General features: G+C 42.6%; 2 protein-coding genes across 2 annotated transcripts in view; both read right to left on the bottom strand.

Moving 5' to 3' along the window:
- Window positions 1–16,738, bottom strand: part of LOC147665212 (guanine nucleotide-binding protein G(I)/G(S)/G(O) subunit gamma-5) — a 45,900-nt gene extending 29,162 nt beyond the window's left edge. The window contains exon 1 of the mRNA XM_086949672.1: window positions 16,571–16,738. Coding sequence (XP_086805798.1) covers window positions 16,571–16,651 — 81 coding nt within the window. The 5' untranslated portion in view covers window positions 16,652–16,738. The remainder of the gene's footprint in view (window positions 1–16,570) is intronic.
- Window positions 4,956–8,221, bottom strand: LOC147665213 (uncharacterized). Its single transcript, XM_086949671.1, has one exon. The coding sequence runs from the start codon at window positions 8,086–8,088 to the stop codon at window positions 6,148–6,150; it is 1,941 nt and encodes a 646-aa protein (XP_086805797.1). The 5' UTR covers window positions 8,089–8,221; the 3' UTR covers window positions 4,956–6,147.
- Window positions 16,739–17,128: the final 390 nt, after the last annotated feature.

The following is a 17,128-nucleotide window of genomic DNA, read 5'->3' as shown; positions in this document are numbered from 1 at the left end:
TTCCTTCGATATCTCAGACTTTTTTGTGTCTACCAATAAGAATCTAGCCCACATATAGGGTATACATGACTCCTGCCTATTAGTTCACCAACACCATCATCATCATCATCATAAAAGGGTGGGTAGGAATGTTTCTCAGTTCATGTTTAAAAACTCACTTATAATAAATGTAAATAAAGCATGATGTGATGGCGCATTGTCATTTACAGACCACTTTTTCCATTGAAATAGCCACAAGATTTCCACCGACACAGTTTTACTGATAAAACTATATAGCTTACAAATAAACACATATCTATAATTTCAACATCAAGTAAAGCTTGATCCTATTAAAATCTGTCTCCATTATACTTCTGAATTACAGTAAAAAACGTCCCTAACTGCTGATATATTTTGAAATATTTGGTCTGTTCATTTAGAAGCTATTTAACTGTTGCGGGTCAGGGAAAAAATGACATCCTACAGCGTTTAGATTTACACTTCCTGATCCCCAGGACAACTGCCAGTAAGTTCACTTTACAAAATCCTCCAACTCTGCAGTCGGGGAAAGAAAAGTAAACCTCAATTTACAGGATAAAACAATCAGCAATTTAGAAGACATAAGCTGTCACTTGACCTGTCTTTGCACAGAAAATGTGACAACATTAAAACAAGATTTAAAGGTATCTTTATTGCTCATTCACTTCTAAACTAACAGAACACCTGTGATTTGCGAGCTCAAGCTCTCTTGCCAGACAAGGCCAGTAGACCATAAAAATAGCTTGCTCTGATAAAATCTGAATCGCCATTGTGAGAGGGCGAGTAGATTTTTCAAGGTCTGGCTCCTTCTTGTGGTTTCCTGGGAGTGGGCACAAGTGCAACCAATGTTTTTTAGTAAAGGTTTGGAGGCTTCAGGGAGTGCAGCAACCGCCCAGTAAAGCAGTCCCAAACGTTGCTCTTGGTCTCATGGGGTTGCATTTATGTGCCGGAGAGAGGCTTTTCCCATTTCAAAGCACTGCTGGAGCTGGGGGTTTTTGCTCATAAGATGGGGAATGCGGGGACCCCCGTTGGTTGGTATTAAAGATGCAGTAACTGCTTGGTAACGGTAAAAGAAACACTGTGGGACACAATAATAAATGGTAATGGTTGACAAAACAAGTTTTTACATTCTAGTGAATGCTATATTGCATATAGGTATTATCCCCACTGATTTCAATGGTGGGTTATAACGTAACATATGAGCACTGTCCCAAAGGATTTCAAAGGGAAAGTAAAACATTCTCTGCTTTTACTAATGTGGTGACAAACACTAACTGGACAATGATATGTTGAGTGTTGTTGCATACCAGCGAGCTAGAGCTACTAGTCCACAACACCTCTGCAGAGTAGGCATTGGACTGCTGTGCTTCCCTTCCCAAAAGGCAGTCAGGTGCTACTTTGTTGCCAGTGAAGAGAAAATTACAGACTTATTTGGGAAGATCTTTCATCTCTTGCAACTAATAACCAAACTTCTAACACATACCAACATTAGGAAGACCAAGGAGGCAGAAGTTAAGAAAGGGAGAGTATTTTTGCTATCAAACGTTCAATGAAATAAAGACTTTGGGAGAAAAATTAAAATGAATAAAAAGCAACCTTTAACAAGTGCTAAGCTCCACCCTTCCAAAATGCCCACCCACCAGTGACTGGGGTGCTCTTATCAAAGTACGGTATGAATCACCAACATAAAGACATATGAACTTTGGGCTTTTCACGATCTACGCAACAATATAAACAGCTTAAAGATATTGGAATGCTTTTAATTCCCACAATCTTTTAGGAAAGTTTAGAATGCACAAATCAAAAAATCTTGATCCAAGTTAATTCTATATTTGCACTGCATCCAGTCATACATGAAGGACGGATTAAAAGCTATCAGGAATTAATTCCATGACTGTTCAGCACCATTTTACACCCAAGGGAGATGAAATAAGTTATAGAATGAAGTGAAGTTGACAGTGGGAAGGGGGGTGTTACTAGGAGGGCTCCCACACTCCACAAAAATGCTCAGCCCCATCTCTGGTCTCACTTCAAAATGATAGGATGGCCTTCAGGTTACTAAAACAGATCATTTCAAATTCGGACTACCTATGTCGGGGGAATAAAGGTTGGGGACTTAAATATACAGTAGCTGCTTTTTTAGGCTGGTATAAGTGCCTGCATTTATTGTGTTAGTCACATGCTGGATTCAGCCCAATGCTCTAATTCACTGGTTCACCAAGAAATACAGAGGAGCATCAAGTCTTTGAAAAGCTTTTCATAAGCACCTTTCAATTTGGGTATTTGTAAATCTGGACTATCCATCACATTATGATTTGCACAGACTATCCATCACATTATGATTTGCACAGAAAAACGGATGCTCTAGTGAAAAACGTACATTTTAGAACATCACTCCAAGATTTTGGAAGCAGGCAAATTTACAGTGTGCCCTTGGCTGACTAGTAATGTAGTTTCAGTAGTCGTTGAAAAGGAGAGTCTCCCCTTTACAACAAGGACTTCCTGAAACAGTTTCCTGGCTGTTGATCACAGTTCAGCGATCCAAAGCCAGGAAACCCACTAGGCCACCCGGGATGTTTGCTAAAATGAGGGCCTTGTGGTCATTCCTGCTTACGAACCGATGCCCACATGTTTTTTTTCATTGGTAGGTGGGGAGGGGGGGGGGGGGGGGGGGAGGGGGAATAGGCTTTCCCTGATGGGCCGATTGTGGCCTTCTGGGTGAACATATTTCCATTAAAAAAAAAACACAATGTGAAGGTGTGTGTGGAGGGGGGAAGGGGGGGGGGGGGGGGGGGGGGAGGGGGGTGTCGACCAGCACGTATGTCAACCAGCTTTGGGGGCTATATATTTATATTTTTTTCATGTACGTTTTTTTCTCTCTGGAAGTAGGGAGATATTTGGAGCACAATTACCCCACTGTCTCCTTCCCCACACCACCCGAGGAAAAAGGCAGATAATGCAGCAGATGGTAGATTTATGTGGCTATGTGGCACATGCTGCACATATCTTCTTAAGCAAAGTGAAGAATGTGGCAACTTGAGGAAACCACAAACTTGCTTATGGCTTGCTAGACACTTAACCCTCGTCAGAACATGGTAGGTGTTCTGTTCACTAACAGACAAGTGCATTATAGTCCCCGGGCTGCACATAATGATGAATGGAACATAAGCCACACTGTCACGGAGTACCCTGTGTGGCAAAAATGTTAAATCTAGACTAGTTTTTGAACTGCTTTTTAGGTAAATTAGACAGTCTTCCCCAGCAGGTTTGCTTCAGTCTTAAAAGTAGATATGCTCACGGAGTTCAAGGAATGTAGGCCTCAGAAGGCATTCTCGGAAACATCCCAACTTACATCCACCAACTGGATTAGGCACATTAAAAAGGCATGTTTTCTTTAATGTCATGAAGGTGTTAGCAAAGGATTACTTGGAAATTATACTGGATTATTCAGAACTTTGAAAGGAACAGAGACATGAACAGGTAGGAAAAGCTTAGGCTAGGTGTGCTTTCACTGGAATATTGCATAAGTAAAAGGCAGACCATCAATATAGTACAGAATCACATGCCATTGCTTCATCTTCACCAATCAACTCAACGCCATTGGCAATGCACTCACCCAGATATGAAATAACTCTCACTCAACTAAGCAACTGACTGCACACCATACAGAACGCAATAGGCAGCTTCCTCCTTAACCTCCCACCACATGTGCACACTGCTCCTTAAACGGCTTTGGTGGCTTCCCTTCCATAGCGCTTTAACTACTGACACAAATTCAAAGCCTTACACAGCTATCTCAAAACCGCCTCAGATTTCAGAAACTCTCCAGACTCCCTTGCTCAGCTGGACTCTTACACATACCATCCATGCACAGCACCATAACAGGGATAAGTGACTTCTAATTTTCTAGAAAAGGGCACAGTGACCTGCCCCTACACATCTGTGGCATCTCTAAAATGACTGTTACTGAATTCTACATGAGGCTGCACACTTGGCTCTTCAACTACGTAAATCCATGGATCGGCCCAGACTGCTCCTGGGTCGGCACCCTCTGAGAAGATATTCGCTTTACAAACAAAATACTTCACAGAGAACTTTGCTAAACATATGGGTGGCGTGTCCTACTAGCAATGTTAATCCCCCATCAAAACATGGTATATGTTCAGTTTGTCATATGACCAGTGCACTATAGTCACTGCACATAACAGTGGATGGGACATACAAGTTAGTAAGAACGTGGTGTATGTCAAAAACAAAAGTTCTTCATAGTTTAGATCGTGCTCTTTAGAGAACTTAAGCAGTCTGCCCCAGCAGGTTTGCTTTTGTTTCAAACGTAGATATGCTCACTCAGTTTGAGGGATGTAGACCTCAAAAGGCATTCTCCGACAAACCCTAAATTAGGAGTTCGATTTAGCACAGCGAGTGCGCTAAAGACGCATGAATGACGTCTTACCGAGCCTCAATTGGCTGTCATGGAGACAGACCTTGAGTAATCTACTCGTCTACTTGCTGTAGCAAGTAAGATTTTATCAGAGCAACTTTTTTTAGGGCCCAATGGCCAGTTCTGCCAAGCGGACATATAACAGGTGTTCTGTTTGAATAAGCAATAGAATATGCCTTTAAATCTGTTTTTAATCTGTTCACATTTCCTCTGTTCAGAGACAAAGGTCAAATTTCAGCTCATATCCTCATACAATTTTCTTTTATCCTGAAGTTGGGGTTTACTTTTGTTTCTCTGATTTTGTTAAGTGAACGGTCTGACAATCGAGCTGAATAAAAAGTGTGAAATGAAAGGCTGTCAGGCGTTTTTTAAAAAGCTTATAAATAAATTACTTGGACAATCATTCCAACATATATGTCAGTGATTATGAAAACATTGGTTTCTTCAAAGATTATTGTGCTTATTCAAAAGAATACAATCAAAACTTGCTGAAGTTCTTGATTTAGAATTTATTTCATTCCAACAGGTGATTCCTTAATTAAATCGTAGTTGCAATATAATATCCAACATAAGTATTTCTTAACATTACTTCATGCTTGTCCAATGCATTTCGGGTTAGTAGATATAACCCTTCGTGAGGGGCCTGAAATGAAAACATACAAGACCTTAACTTTCAGAGAACGAGCCATGAGATTATTCAAAACGAGCCATAAGTAAATGCATTCACCATTGGTTACCGATTGAAAACATTATCAAAACACAAATAAAATGAGTTGCAACAGTTTGTTATATTGTCCTGTTTGTATATGCAATGAACATTACGCATTGATCCGTGTGGCGTGTGCAATACACTATGCATGTGGTTTGGGGAGGTGACATGAGAGTGTTGGGCGAGTGCGTAAATGGTTACGACTAGAGCAAGCAAGCGGGACAAACGGAAACCGTTCTAGCAGGACTTACCGCGAAAGTAACGTGTCGAGCTCTCTGGGTCCCGAACGCGGAACCGGTCAGATGAACAACAGACCAATGGGGAAGCTAGTTATAGGCATGTCTAATAGTCACGTGATAACAACATCGGGAAAGGCTGTGACGGTATTGAGTTACGAGAAAAGATACCGGTATCTTAGTGTTAGATTGAATATAATAGGTAAACAAGTTTCTCGCTTAGACTAGCGAGGCATTTAAAGAATACAAAATAAATTAATAAAATGAATGCTTTAGCGCGCGGTGAAAACGCCGTCATGGGGATGTTACGCGAGTTCTGATAGGTTCAAACTGGGTCATGTGTAGAGACGTCTGTTAGTAAATAAACACTCGTGTGAAACGTAGTGTAGTGATAGGCTCTCAAAAGGTCTTAGATTCGGACATGTTTAAATACACAGACCATCGTGATATAATGAATAATCATATTCAACAGACGTTCTCTCATAACGAACTCAGTAGTAATAGATGTGCGTTGGACGTATTGTGGACATATAGGTAATGTTCAATGTTGTCGGATAAACTGTAAAGGAGTGTATGCATCTCTTAAGTGTATGCCATCATGGAAATACAAACATGCAATCTCAATAAAATAAATTAAATCAAAACTTAATTAGACAAGAGTAGACCACTCGTTGATCCAAGTTCTTAGGGTCATCAATAGAGGAGCGAGAAGCCTCTCATATAGCCGAATGTTGTGTCCTGAATTAAAGGAAGCATGAATATTCAATTCTGTCATTGATCCATGCTGGTTGGAGGGAATTCAATTTTTTGATCCAGTAAAATTCTGCTTGTAAGCGTTGTTTGGTGGGATCAATGTCTTGGCGTTGCGGGAGTATCTGCAGTATGGTAAATTTAAGCTGTGCAATTTGATGATTATTTTCTAGCCAATGGGTGGCTACTGCTGATTTCGAATTTTTTGTCCGGATGTTGCTTTTATGTTCTGATATTCTGGTTTTGATCTTTCTTTCCGTTTGTCCGACATATATTTTGCCACATGGGCATTTGATTGCGCAGATAACATTTTTAGTGTCACAGGTTCCTGTGTATTGAAGGTCTATTTTGTAGCCTTTGGTAGGGTGCATGAAAGTATTTCCTGGTATTGTGTTATTGCAATGTATGCAATTGAGGCATTTGAGCATACCTTTCGATGGAGTTTTATTGCTTTTTTTGGCAGTGAGTACCTCTTTGAGATTTTTAGATCTTTTGAAAGCAAAAGTCAAGTTATCACTGTAGAGATTGGTTAGGTCGGGTTCTGTCTTGATCAGATTCCAATGTTGATTGATAATTTTCTTGATTTGTGAAGATGCTGTCGAATATTTAAGGACACATACTGTCTTTTTTTCTATAGATTGAGGTTTGGGTGTAAGCAACTGCTCTCTTGATAGGTTAGTTACCTTTTTGATGGATTCTTCTAAGATGTCTTTAGGATATCCTCGTTTTAAATATTGCTGTTGTTGATCTGCAATGGTTTCTTCTAATTTGTGTGGATCCGAAGTGATTCTTTTGAGACGAATAAATTGAGACGTGGGCAAATGTTTTTTCAAGGTTTCTGGATGGAAGCTTTGGAACAACAAGCTGGAGTTTCGATCTGTTGATTTTTTATAGACTTGAGTGTGTCGTTTTTGGTTGATGATGGTTATCTGAACATCTAGAAAAGATATGGTTTCTTTATGAATAGTGTGCGTAAATTTGATTCTTGGATTTAGTTGGTTTATTTCCATAATATTAGTTAGGAGTTGTTCTTTGTTACCTCTCCAAATTAGAAACAAATCTATGTATCTTTTGAATGTCACTAGATGGTCAGTCCAGTTGGTGTTGTTCAATATGTTCTCATATTCAAATTTGGACATGAACAGGTTTGCATACGAGGGAGCCCCCCCCCCGAAGCCCATTGATGTGCCATTGCATTGATTGTAGAATCTGTTGTCCCACTCAAAATAGCTGTGGTATAGTGCAAAGTTCATAAGTTCCATAAGGAAGATTTTGTTGGCTTCACATTCATCATCTCTTAGAAGGTTCCATTCGAAGGCTTCAAGACCTTCATCGTGTGGTATGGAAGTGTATAATGACACTACATCTATTGTGCCGAGCCAGTATTCTGTATTGGGTTGCAACTCAATAGTTTTGAGTAAGTTGAGAAAGGTGGTGGTGTCCTTAATATAGGTTTGACCTATTTGTACGATCGGCTGTAAGTAACAGTCTAAGTATTTGCCAATACTGTCAGATATAGACCCGCAAGCAGACACTATAGGTCTGAAGGGTGGATTTTTCAAGTCTTTGTGGATTTTAGGCAACATGTATAATCTTGGCCTCTGAGGATATTTAGTTGTCAGAAATCTGTATGTTCTTTCATCAATCCATTGTTGTTCTAGCGCGTGTTCCAGAATTGCTGTGAGGATTTTTTGATATTCTTCAGTGGGATCAATATCCAAAGGAATATATGTGTTTTCATCATGTACATGCTGATTTACATTGTTGTAGTAAAAGGTAGTGTCCATAATGATCAGGGCGCCCCCTTTTTCCGCTCTTTGAAAAGTAAGTTCAGTATCCTGTGCTAATTGTATGATAGTGCTTAGCTCTTTTTTGGACATATTGTTTTTGGTATTTTTGTTAAAGTTGATTTTTTGGATGTCAGTCAGTATCATTCTTTCCACAGTTTCTATGGTCTTGTGGGAATATGGTGCACAGAATGTGCTCTTGGGTTTGAATACAGTAGTATTGGTTGTGGCTGAAGGTATCGCATCCTTGAAGAAATATTTTAATCTCCAAATCACACTTTGGATCAATTAAATAAGGCACTATTTGGCATAGTGCGACAAGGAAACGCGCCCAAATCACCTTCAGTTGGAATAACTTTTCGAGTGCACGGAGATACAATAACCAAACAAGTGTTTATGAAAACACATATCTTTGTCATTCTGTGGGATTAAAAAAAAAGAATAAAAAATAGAAATAAAAAAGAATGAAAAATCAGAACACGTAATTTACTGATGGGCAAATTAATGTTTTTTCTAACACAATTTCCGTAGCTTGTTTATACACTATATAGTTTAATCAGTGAAACATGCATCTTAGTGGGATAGTTTTGTGAGATTTCAGTAGAAAAAGTGCTCATTGTAAATGACAGTGCACTACCAAATCATGTTTTAGTAAGCTTTTGAGTAAAAGTGCATTTTTAAACACAGAAGCATTCCTGACCCTGCCGTTGATGAAAATGCTATTAGTGAACTAAGAGGCTTAGTAGGGGTCATGTGTAGGATATACATGTGCTAGATTCCTAATGTACAAGGGACCAAGTGTGTAGTTTATTAAATCAAACAAAACAGTTTTTTGTACAGCATAAATGCTGAACTTGCATGAGGGTGATCTCATATGTGATCATGAAGAAAAAGGCAGCTCTAACAAAATAATGACTTAGAATCACAGTTTGAGGCCAGTTTACGGGTCAAGCACATTACAATTAGGTAAAGTAGATCATTCAAGTCCCTTCATCTATAGGTCTGGTAACATTTCTGATTCGGAGGCCTGTGTTAGTAAAGATTTACCAGGCACACTTTCTGTAACGTTCAGAATACTGACAGAGGTAGGTAATGGACTGGTATTAAAAAAGTGGTCATACTTTTTATCCATTTGTGAAGGTTCCGGAGAAACCAACCGTCAACATGTCTGGACATAGGTGTTCATAGAGATTTGTATGTGGTGCGTTTGTACTCAAGTTTGTTGATGACTAGTTGAGAGGTAGTTTTGTGGAATAACTTTGTTTATATTACAGCACAGCATAGAAAAACTTACTGCGATACATAGTCAGTAGCCATCAATGGGAGCAGTGGCCTAATGAAATTGACACAACTGAATGCCAACAACTCGGAGGCAGGCAGCGGAGGCTATGAGCTACAATAGGCTGCTCATCAAGAAATTTGCCTTGTAATCTTAGACTCGAGCCTTGTCTTGTGCTATGCCATAGCAAAGTACATCACTTAATTGAACTTCTAACTTGGCAATGAGCAATATAGGAAAGAAAAGACGAAAGAAAGACAGTACCCCATCTGCCAGTCTCCTTCGCACACTGTCTTCGGCCTGTGTCGAAGTTTCCTGCCCATAATTTACCATTGCTTATGAAGCTGGTCTGTATCGGTGAGTTGTAAAATCAGTAAGAGCTTAGGGCAGGTCACATCTCTGAACTCCTTACAGAGGATAGTTCTAAAAGGAGCCCAAAGTTATTGGAAAACATCTGCTTTATTGTCTGTCACCAACGATAATCGTGCCATGCACAACACTGCCTACAGCCGTCTGAGCCAAGCAGAATGGTCCAAGACTTTCTTGGAACCCCAGTGAGCTAAAAAATCTGAATGAAATCAAGAGGGGGGGGGGGGGGGGGGGGGAAGTCTTCGTGATCCATTCAGCCTCCTTGGTACAAAAAAAAAAAATCCGAGAGGGAACGGATCACTTGTCCTGAGTCACCAGAGTTTTTTAAATTGCATTTCACGATACAGATAAAAAACCCTCAATCACGTGCCAAGGCTCGGATAGCAGTATATCTTGGTTCTCCACCTTTAAAAAGGTACGTGGCAGCATCATCATCGGGTTAGTTTGTTATGCTTCCTCCACCCAGAGGTAAACCACTGGTTACAACAGTAGTGATCAGTCCTCAACAATGGTGAGTGATCAAGTGATTTAAAAAAAGAAGGTGCTCTGGTAAAAAGCTTGAGTGACCAAATTAAACAGAAAATGTATTAGGTATGGGTTCAGGCTCTATTAAAATCTTGGGCGTGCGTAGGAAGAGGAATAAGGAGTCTTCTTGCACTGATCATTAGTCCGTAAAAAAGGTAGACATGTTTCAGCCCTTGAGTCGGCCAGGAGGTATCGGTTAGGCTTTCTTCAGGACCTAATATTAGTGAAGATATTAGTATGGACCCTTATCTTAAAGGTCTATATTCGTCTAGGTTTAATAACCTGAATTCAGTGAGGTCAAAAAGTACCTCTTGGTCAAATTGTGATGACGTCTTTGGGAGTGTCCAGAGGGAAGTACATCTTGTGTACTGGAATGCATGACTTGTGCTGTCTCTCCCTTCTGGTCCCCGGAAGGGAAAAAAAATCTAGACGCGAGGTATTCAGGCCTATAGCTATCTATATCCCTCTCATGTAGTGCAAAGGAAAGGTCAATCAGTTGGAAAGGCCTATCAGGAAGTACGAAAGGAATTGTGGGATGTCCGTGTCAAAAGGCGTCTTTTAGGTCTTGCAATATTAAATCCCAGTATCTCACTAATTTGGGGGCAGTGCCAAAGAAGATGCACTAGGAAGCCAGTCTGACCGTAACCCCGCCAACAGTAGGCCGAGCGTTCCTTCTTCAGATGATTACATCGGGTCGGAGTTAAATACCAATACGCAGCCACCTTATATGCAGCTTCTGTACCCGAGATGTCATGAGCTGTGTGGTGTGCTCTGTAGAAGATATACTGCCACTCTTTGCTTGTAAGGTGTCTGCCTAATTCTTCCGCCCATCGTAACTGTCCCTTGGTTGTTTGCAGGCGAAGTGTCCAAGGAGAGTAATGTGTATAGTTCTGATATAAGGAGTTTGTCACTGTCCTTAGTGACGAGCCACTTTTCAAACTGTGTTAACCGTCGCAAGGCCTCTTGGTCTTACCTCTGGAGAGGTTACCCAATGACGTACTTAATGATAAATGTAGCACACCGAAGCAGGATTGCGTAGTCCGCCTGAAGCTGATCAAAAGGGATAACTCCCTCTTGGTCAAAGAGAGAGCCCACCCCTTTACAACCCTTCGCTCGCCACCACTGAAAAAGTTCTGATCTACACCAGACAGAAAGTCCGGGTTGTCAACCAGCGGAGTCATCGGGGAGGGGAAGGTGGTAAACCAGTGTTGAATCGCCGTTACGCTCCAGATCTTTAGAGTGGTCGCTGTGACAGGCAAAATGTAGACCCCAAGCCCTATGTTTACGTGGGAGCCAGATTTCATGCCAAATATTTCTACCTCTGTCGTTTGATCCATGAATGTTTAGTGTTTCTCTGAAAGCGGATGGTTCCACTCAAGGATGAAGCGTAACTGAGAAGCTTGGAAATACTGTGATACCACTGGAACTCCCATCCCCCCCACCCCCCGCCATTCAGGTTTCGTCTTTGCAATTTGCAAGAAGCGGAGACGAGGTTACTACCCACCCCAGACAAAGCGATTTATAGCTCGCTGGAGGTTACGCAATGTGGTCGGGTGGCGGGTGCTTAGGGAATAGTTTGAAAGATGTAGAGCACGCGTGGCATAAATCATCATCTTGACTGCTGAAATACGGCCTGCCCATGAGAGACCAGTGCTTGTCCATGTTGCTGGAGTTTTGTTAGTTTGCTCCAGGAGTGGGGTATAATTAGCTGTTAAGAGTTTTGGCCGGAGTGCACGCCAGGAGAATTCCTAGGTATGGTATGTGATGGCTAGCCCAGGAGAATGGGAATGGTTTACCCAGGGCTTCCTCACTGGCAAGGGATGTGAACAGCTTTAGGATTTGTGACTTATGTAGATTGAACTTTAAACCCAAGACGTCGCTGAAAGCAGGAGAACTCGCCTACTAGTGCTGCTGAGGTTACCAGTTTCGTCACAGACAGGATCACATCGTCGGCATATAGGCTGATAGTATGTCTGCCCTGAGGCAGATTCTGGATATTCCTGGATTATCTTGGACTCTCTACAAGACAAACAATAGAGGAGAGAGAGGGCACCCCTGTAAGGTTCCCCTGCAAATTGTAAAGAACCCAGAGGAATACCCGTTAACCGTGACGGATGCTCTAGGTGTTTTGTATATGCATCTTAACCAGCCGAGAATCCAGTCCCCAAAACCGAACCGGGGGAAGAGTCTCCATTAAGAATGGCCAATAGACCCTATCAAAGTCTTTCTCTGCGTCGACTGACAACAGGAAAGCCTCCCGTCAGGAGAGGGCAATGAGATCTGTAATATGAATAAGTCGCTTCGTGTTGTCCCCAAATTGCCTAGTCAGGATGAACTAGGTTTGGGCCGGGTCGACAAGGCCCATCATGTACAGATTAATGCACGTGGTCAAGATACCAGTGAAAATGTTGGCGCCCAAGTTGAGCAGTGAAATCGCTCGATAGGGCGCTCAATCCAGGGGATCTTTGGTGGGTTTTAGGATTACCGATATTGAGGCTTCTGTGAAAGAACCAGGTAATACCTGTGTCAATAAGAGTTAAAAAGCTGCGTTTGTATGGGTGCGAGGACCTGACCAATTTCTTATAGAACAGGAGGGTGAAGCCAGGGGATCTTTGGTGGGTTTTAGGATTACCGATATTGAGGCTTCTGTGAAAGAATCAGGTAATACCTGTGTCAATAAGAGTTAAAAACCTGCGTTTGTATGGGTGCGAGGACCTGACCAATTTCTTATAGAACAGGAGGGTGAAGCCACCTGGACCCGGGGACTTTGCTATTTTGAGGCTGGCTATCGTGGAGATTACATTGTCCACTTTAATAGGGTGATCGATATGGGTGGCAGCATCTGCCGGTACCAAAGACAGCTGCACTTCTTGGAAGTAGGCAGCTATATGTCTGCTGGGGGAGTCTCCCTCGAGTAGAGCTTGGAGTTAAAAGCACTGAAGGCCTCGGCAACCTCAGAATCTGTATGGACTATTGTCCCGGATGGGGATTTAACTGCAAGGATCGACCCAGAGATCTCTTTGCCTCAGTTTGTGGGTGAGCATGCGGCCTGAACGATTGCCACCAAGTAAGAATTTGTGCCGTAGGCGAAGCAAGGCATATTCTGCTTTATCAAGGTCCATCCAGCCTGTAAAGAATGAGCTGTTTCCCCTTTAATTCTCACCACACCCAGGGGGCACCAGTGCGTTTGTGTATGGATTCTAATTCCACTACCGCTGTCTCATCTCCTTCCTATGTTTCTTTCTAAGCTTATTATTGCCTGCTGAGATAGCTATTCGTTCCCCTCGTGTAACCAATTTGAATGCTGCATAGAGAGGCTGGGCGCACGCCCTCTCCATCATTATAGGTGCGATAGTCTCTAAGAGTCTTCAAAAATGCCTTTATCTGGTCTGAGTGAATCAGCGCGTCTCGGAGACGCCAACGTGACTGGCGGGGTTGGGCTGCCCCTAGGTTCAGCGACAGCGTGATCAGGACATGGTCGGAGAGAGAACGCAGCTCTATGTTGCATCGGCCACACATCCCACAAGTGCCTCCGTGCCTAGGAAGTGATCAATTCAGGAATTAGTCTTGTGAGCTGCAGAGAAATATATATAGTCCCTGGTAGAAGGATGTGTGCCTCAATACACCATTGAGTGTGCTGTTTGCAAGCCATTGCTGTCCCGCCTGTGAGTGTCCCTGCTTGAGTTGTGGGTTGTCAGGAGCGGTCTAGGTCTGTGTTCATTACTTGGTTCATGTCTCCCCCAAACAATACCCCCCGGTCAGGCATGGCCAACACTTGCGCATAGTAGTTTAGTAAGAAGCACTCCTGGGGCTTATGTTATGTTATTGGTATTTATTTTGCGCACAGCTGCTCCAGCAAAGGAGCGTCCTGGCGCCTCAACAAGGTAGAACATAGCACAACTTGAGGCCCAAAACAGCATAGGACAGCTAAAAAAGAATCTAAAACAAAAATGTTTTAATAGCTTTCCGGAATAGCTTATTAGGGGCGTATATGTACGCTACTGTAAACTGTGTACAGCCCCGTTGAATTCTAACTTCTGGTGCTCTACCTTTGTGTTCGCAATGGTCTTGATCACCTTTCCTTGGAAGATCTGGGCAATTAGAATGGCTACCCCATTCTTTTTGGACAAGTCTGAGGACCAGTATTGTCTGGGAACTTCGGGGAGCAAACGCAATGATTGTCCCCAGTGAGCAGATGGGTTTCTTGTAGTAAGTAGATGGGTTTCTTGTAGTAAGCAGATGTCCCCCCCCCAGTGTGTTCTAAATAGGAGAAGATCGCCTTGCGCTTGACTGGGCTATTAGGCCTCGAACATGGAGGCTCACTATGCGGGAATCGTGAATCTCATTGGTATCATCTGTACTCCTGCCCCTTGCTCGTGATACTCTTGCTGCAGTTGCCAGACCAATCTAGCATGTTCTAGTGTGAAGATTTCCAATGAGATGACGACTAGCAATAGCCTGGGTTGGTGCAGAGGAGAAGAGAATTAAGACAGAAAGACCCATTTGAATAACGTAAATGATGCTTTAAACAGAAGGAAGGACAGTAACTGAGTGTCTGAGTCCATCAACTCTCTCACACACACACATACACACATCTCTTTGGTCTGAAAAACAATACATTGCTGTGGCTGAACTCGCCACTCAAGGAAGCTACTTTGTGGATGCGTTCCTGGTCAATGAGCAGAATGTGGTCAATCTTAGTGAAGTAAGCCAATGGCTGAAGAGTGCTGACCCATTGTTAAATGGTATATGCTGTAGTGGGCGGAAGAAAAATGTAAATGACAAGAAACAAAGCAGTGAATTATGACAGCTGACAAAGCTTCTAACTGTAAAAATAGTAAGTAATTATATTAATATCCGCAGGTTCTGCTCATGCAAAACAGCAAATGCAGACCTTAGTGGACACACAGTTATGTAGCTAATCCAATCACAGGAAAGTGAAAGGTTAAAGAGAAGTACAAAAGCACAACAAGTAATGAAGATTGTGACCATCAATCCGAAAAGTGCTTTCAAAAAGGAGGTCCAAGGTAGCCATTTCACATAAACGCTTCCTTTCAAGTTCTGGAGCTAGGTTGATATCGCACTGTAAAGTTGCATTCTGCAAAAGGTGGGAAAAGGCTGTTCTGTGATGAAAGGAACGCAATTCGGGGCCAATTAAGGGTTTTTAATCAGTGTGTCATAATTTAAGAATTTACATGACCTCCCACTATGATGGACTTGTGTTCACATTATAGGTCCAGATTTACAAAGGTTTTGCCTCCGAGTTGCATTATAGTAGAAAATTACTATTTGCGTAGCTTTTTGAAGAAAAAGAAAAAACATCGTGCTGCCTTGCTTTACTTTGTGCCTGAAAAGCGGTCTATTACTGGTGCATAGGTGTTCATCTGCATCCACCGATAGATTGACAAATCCATGGGCGTCTAAACACTGATCTGCACCAAAATAGTGTGCTTGTCTCGCCATTTCCTTACTGCAAGTGTGCTGCACTCTGCAGAACACATATGAAGAGGAAATAACCTAAAATTATCGGGTTTTTTTTTTTAATGCAGGAAGACTCCCATCCCTGCACAAAAGCAATCTGGACCACAATGCAAACACACCTGAACTATGGCACAAAGCTGCCTGTGTTGGCGTTAGGCAGCCTCAAATGCGCCAGCACATGGGGGAGCATAGCTGTCAATTCAGTGAAGATAAGGCACGGTTCTGCTATCCCCTGCTGTAGCAATGCAGAAACTCCGCTTTCTTCGCTCTTTGAAAACATGTCCCTCAATTCATACAGATCCGTGAAATAAAAAGCTAGCGCGATCGACACCGTAGCTGGGAAATGTGTGCAAGGAGCGCGACAACTATGGGCAGATATATTTCCATTGTCACTGCAGCGCCAAAGACTTTCAGGCGACTCTTACTGTCTGAGGACCCAAGTACAAAGGTAAAAGCGGGCGTAGTCGGCCAGAGGCAAGAAACAAACGATAGAGCGCGTTGCCAGGACACACACCTGTTGCTTTCAGAGCCCTGTCTGTTCTTGTGTGCGTAGGGCTTCTTGTCATTTCCACCAAACAATGGTTACATACATCTTCCACTTTCCTGTTCTAAATTGCTGGCATGTATGTGATGAGAACCGAATAAACAAAAAAGTACACTTCTGCAGAGGAGGACGAGATATCATATCCCATAGTGTTCAAGTTCCTAGGGGTAGCGAGGCCAGGGGAAGTAAGCACCGGTCTTCCGGGTATGGCTACAGTTAGAGAAAAACACAGGACACACGTTGACATGAACAGAACTGATAAACTGAACTGCATTGACAACCCCTACTTTTCGTCTGCTACAGTACACAGGAACCATCCTTAAGGCTCCGATAGAGAGAAGTAGTAAACAGACTGTCTCGGAGTCTTCCGAAGGGCGGGGCAGAAACCCTCCCCTTGCTCCCAAGTTAGAGTAGAAAATGGTGTCTCTCACCTTCACACGATTTAGGCTGGCCTCCAGTCGCAGCTGATGCACCAACTTTTTCATGGTCGTGACGTTTGAAGCCCCCGACATTTTTGCGCTGGCGAAACGGGAATCTTCTGCGGCTAACGGTAGTGAAACAGCAGCCAACTTTTCCTTCAAGTTTCCGGTCTCCACTTATCAAAAGCCCCAGTGCGCAGGCGCCAGAGACACGCCCAGTCCACTGACGCCTGGACCTATAGACAAGGAAGAAGGACTAGAACCAGTGTGCTCGAATCCTTTGATGCGGAAGCGGTGTAGTTAAAAACATTTATTTAGAAACAACGGTTTCCTTGGGATGTGCTTCTGCCCCTGCTCGTATAGGCTTTCGTGCGCCTGCGTATGTGTAACGGACACATGCTTTATGCAAATACTCGCATGAGCTTCTTTTGCTGGAAGCGAGCGTCAAAGAGCCGCAGGTGTTCCTGAGAGATGCAAAAAGAAATGTATTACCAATTAAGGCTGAGTGATTTATGCCTGCAAGGAAAACTAAATGACAATTTTTCAGGGTACGTGAATACACGAGACACT

This window comes from Lissotriton vulgaris, unplaced genomic scaffold (genome assembly GCF_964263255.1).
Source record: "Lissotriton vulgaris unplaced genomic scaffold, aLisVul1.2 SCAFFOLD_423, whole genome shotgun sequence".
NCBI classification, from domain to species: Eukaryota; Metazoa; Chordata; class Amphibia; order Caudata; family Salamandridae; genus Lissotriton; species Lissotriton vulgaris.
Note: the sequence above shows the minus strand (reverse complement) of the source record. Positions and strands in the feature narration are given on the sequence as shown.

Excerpts from the sequence above, each read along its gene's own strand:
- LOC147665213 (XM_086949671.1), bottom strand. The coding sequence starts at position 8,088 with ATGATACTGACTGACATCCAAAAAATCAACTTTAACAAAAATACCAAA.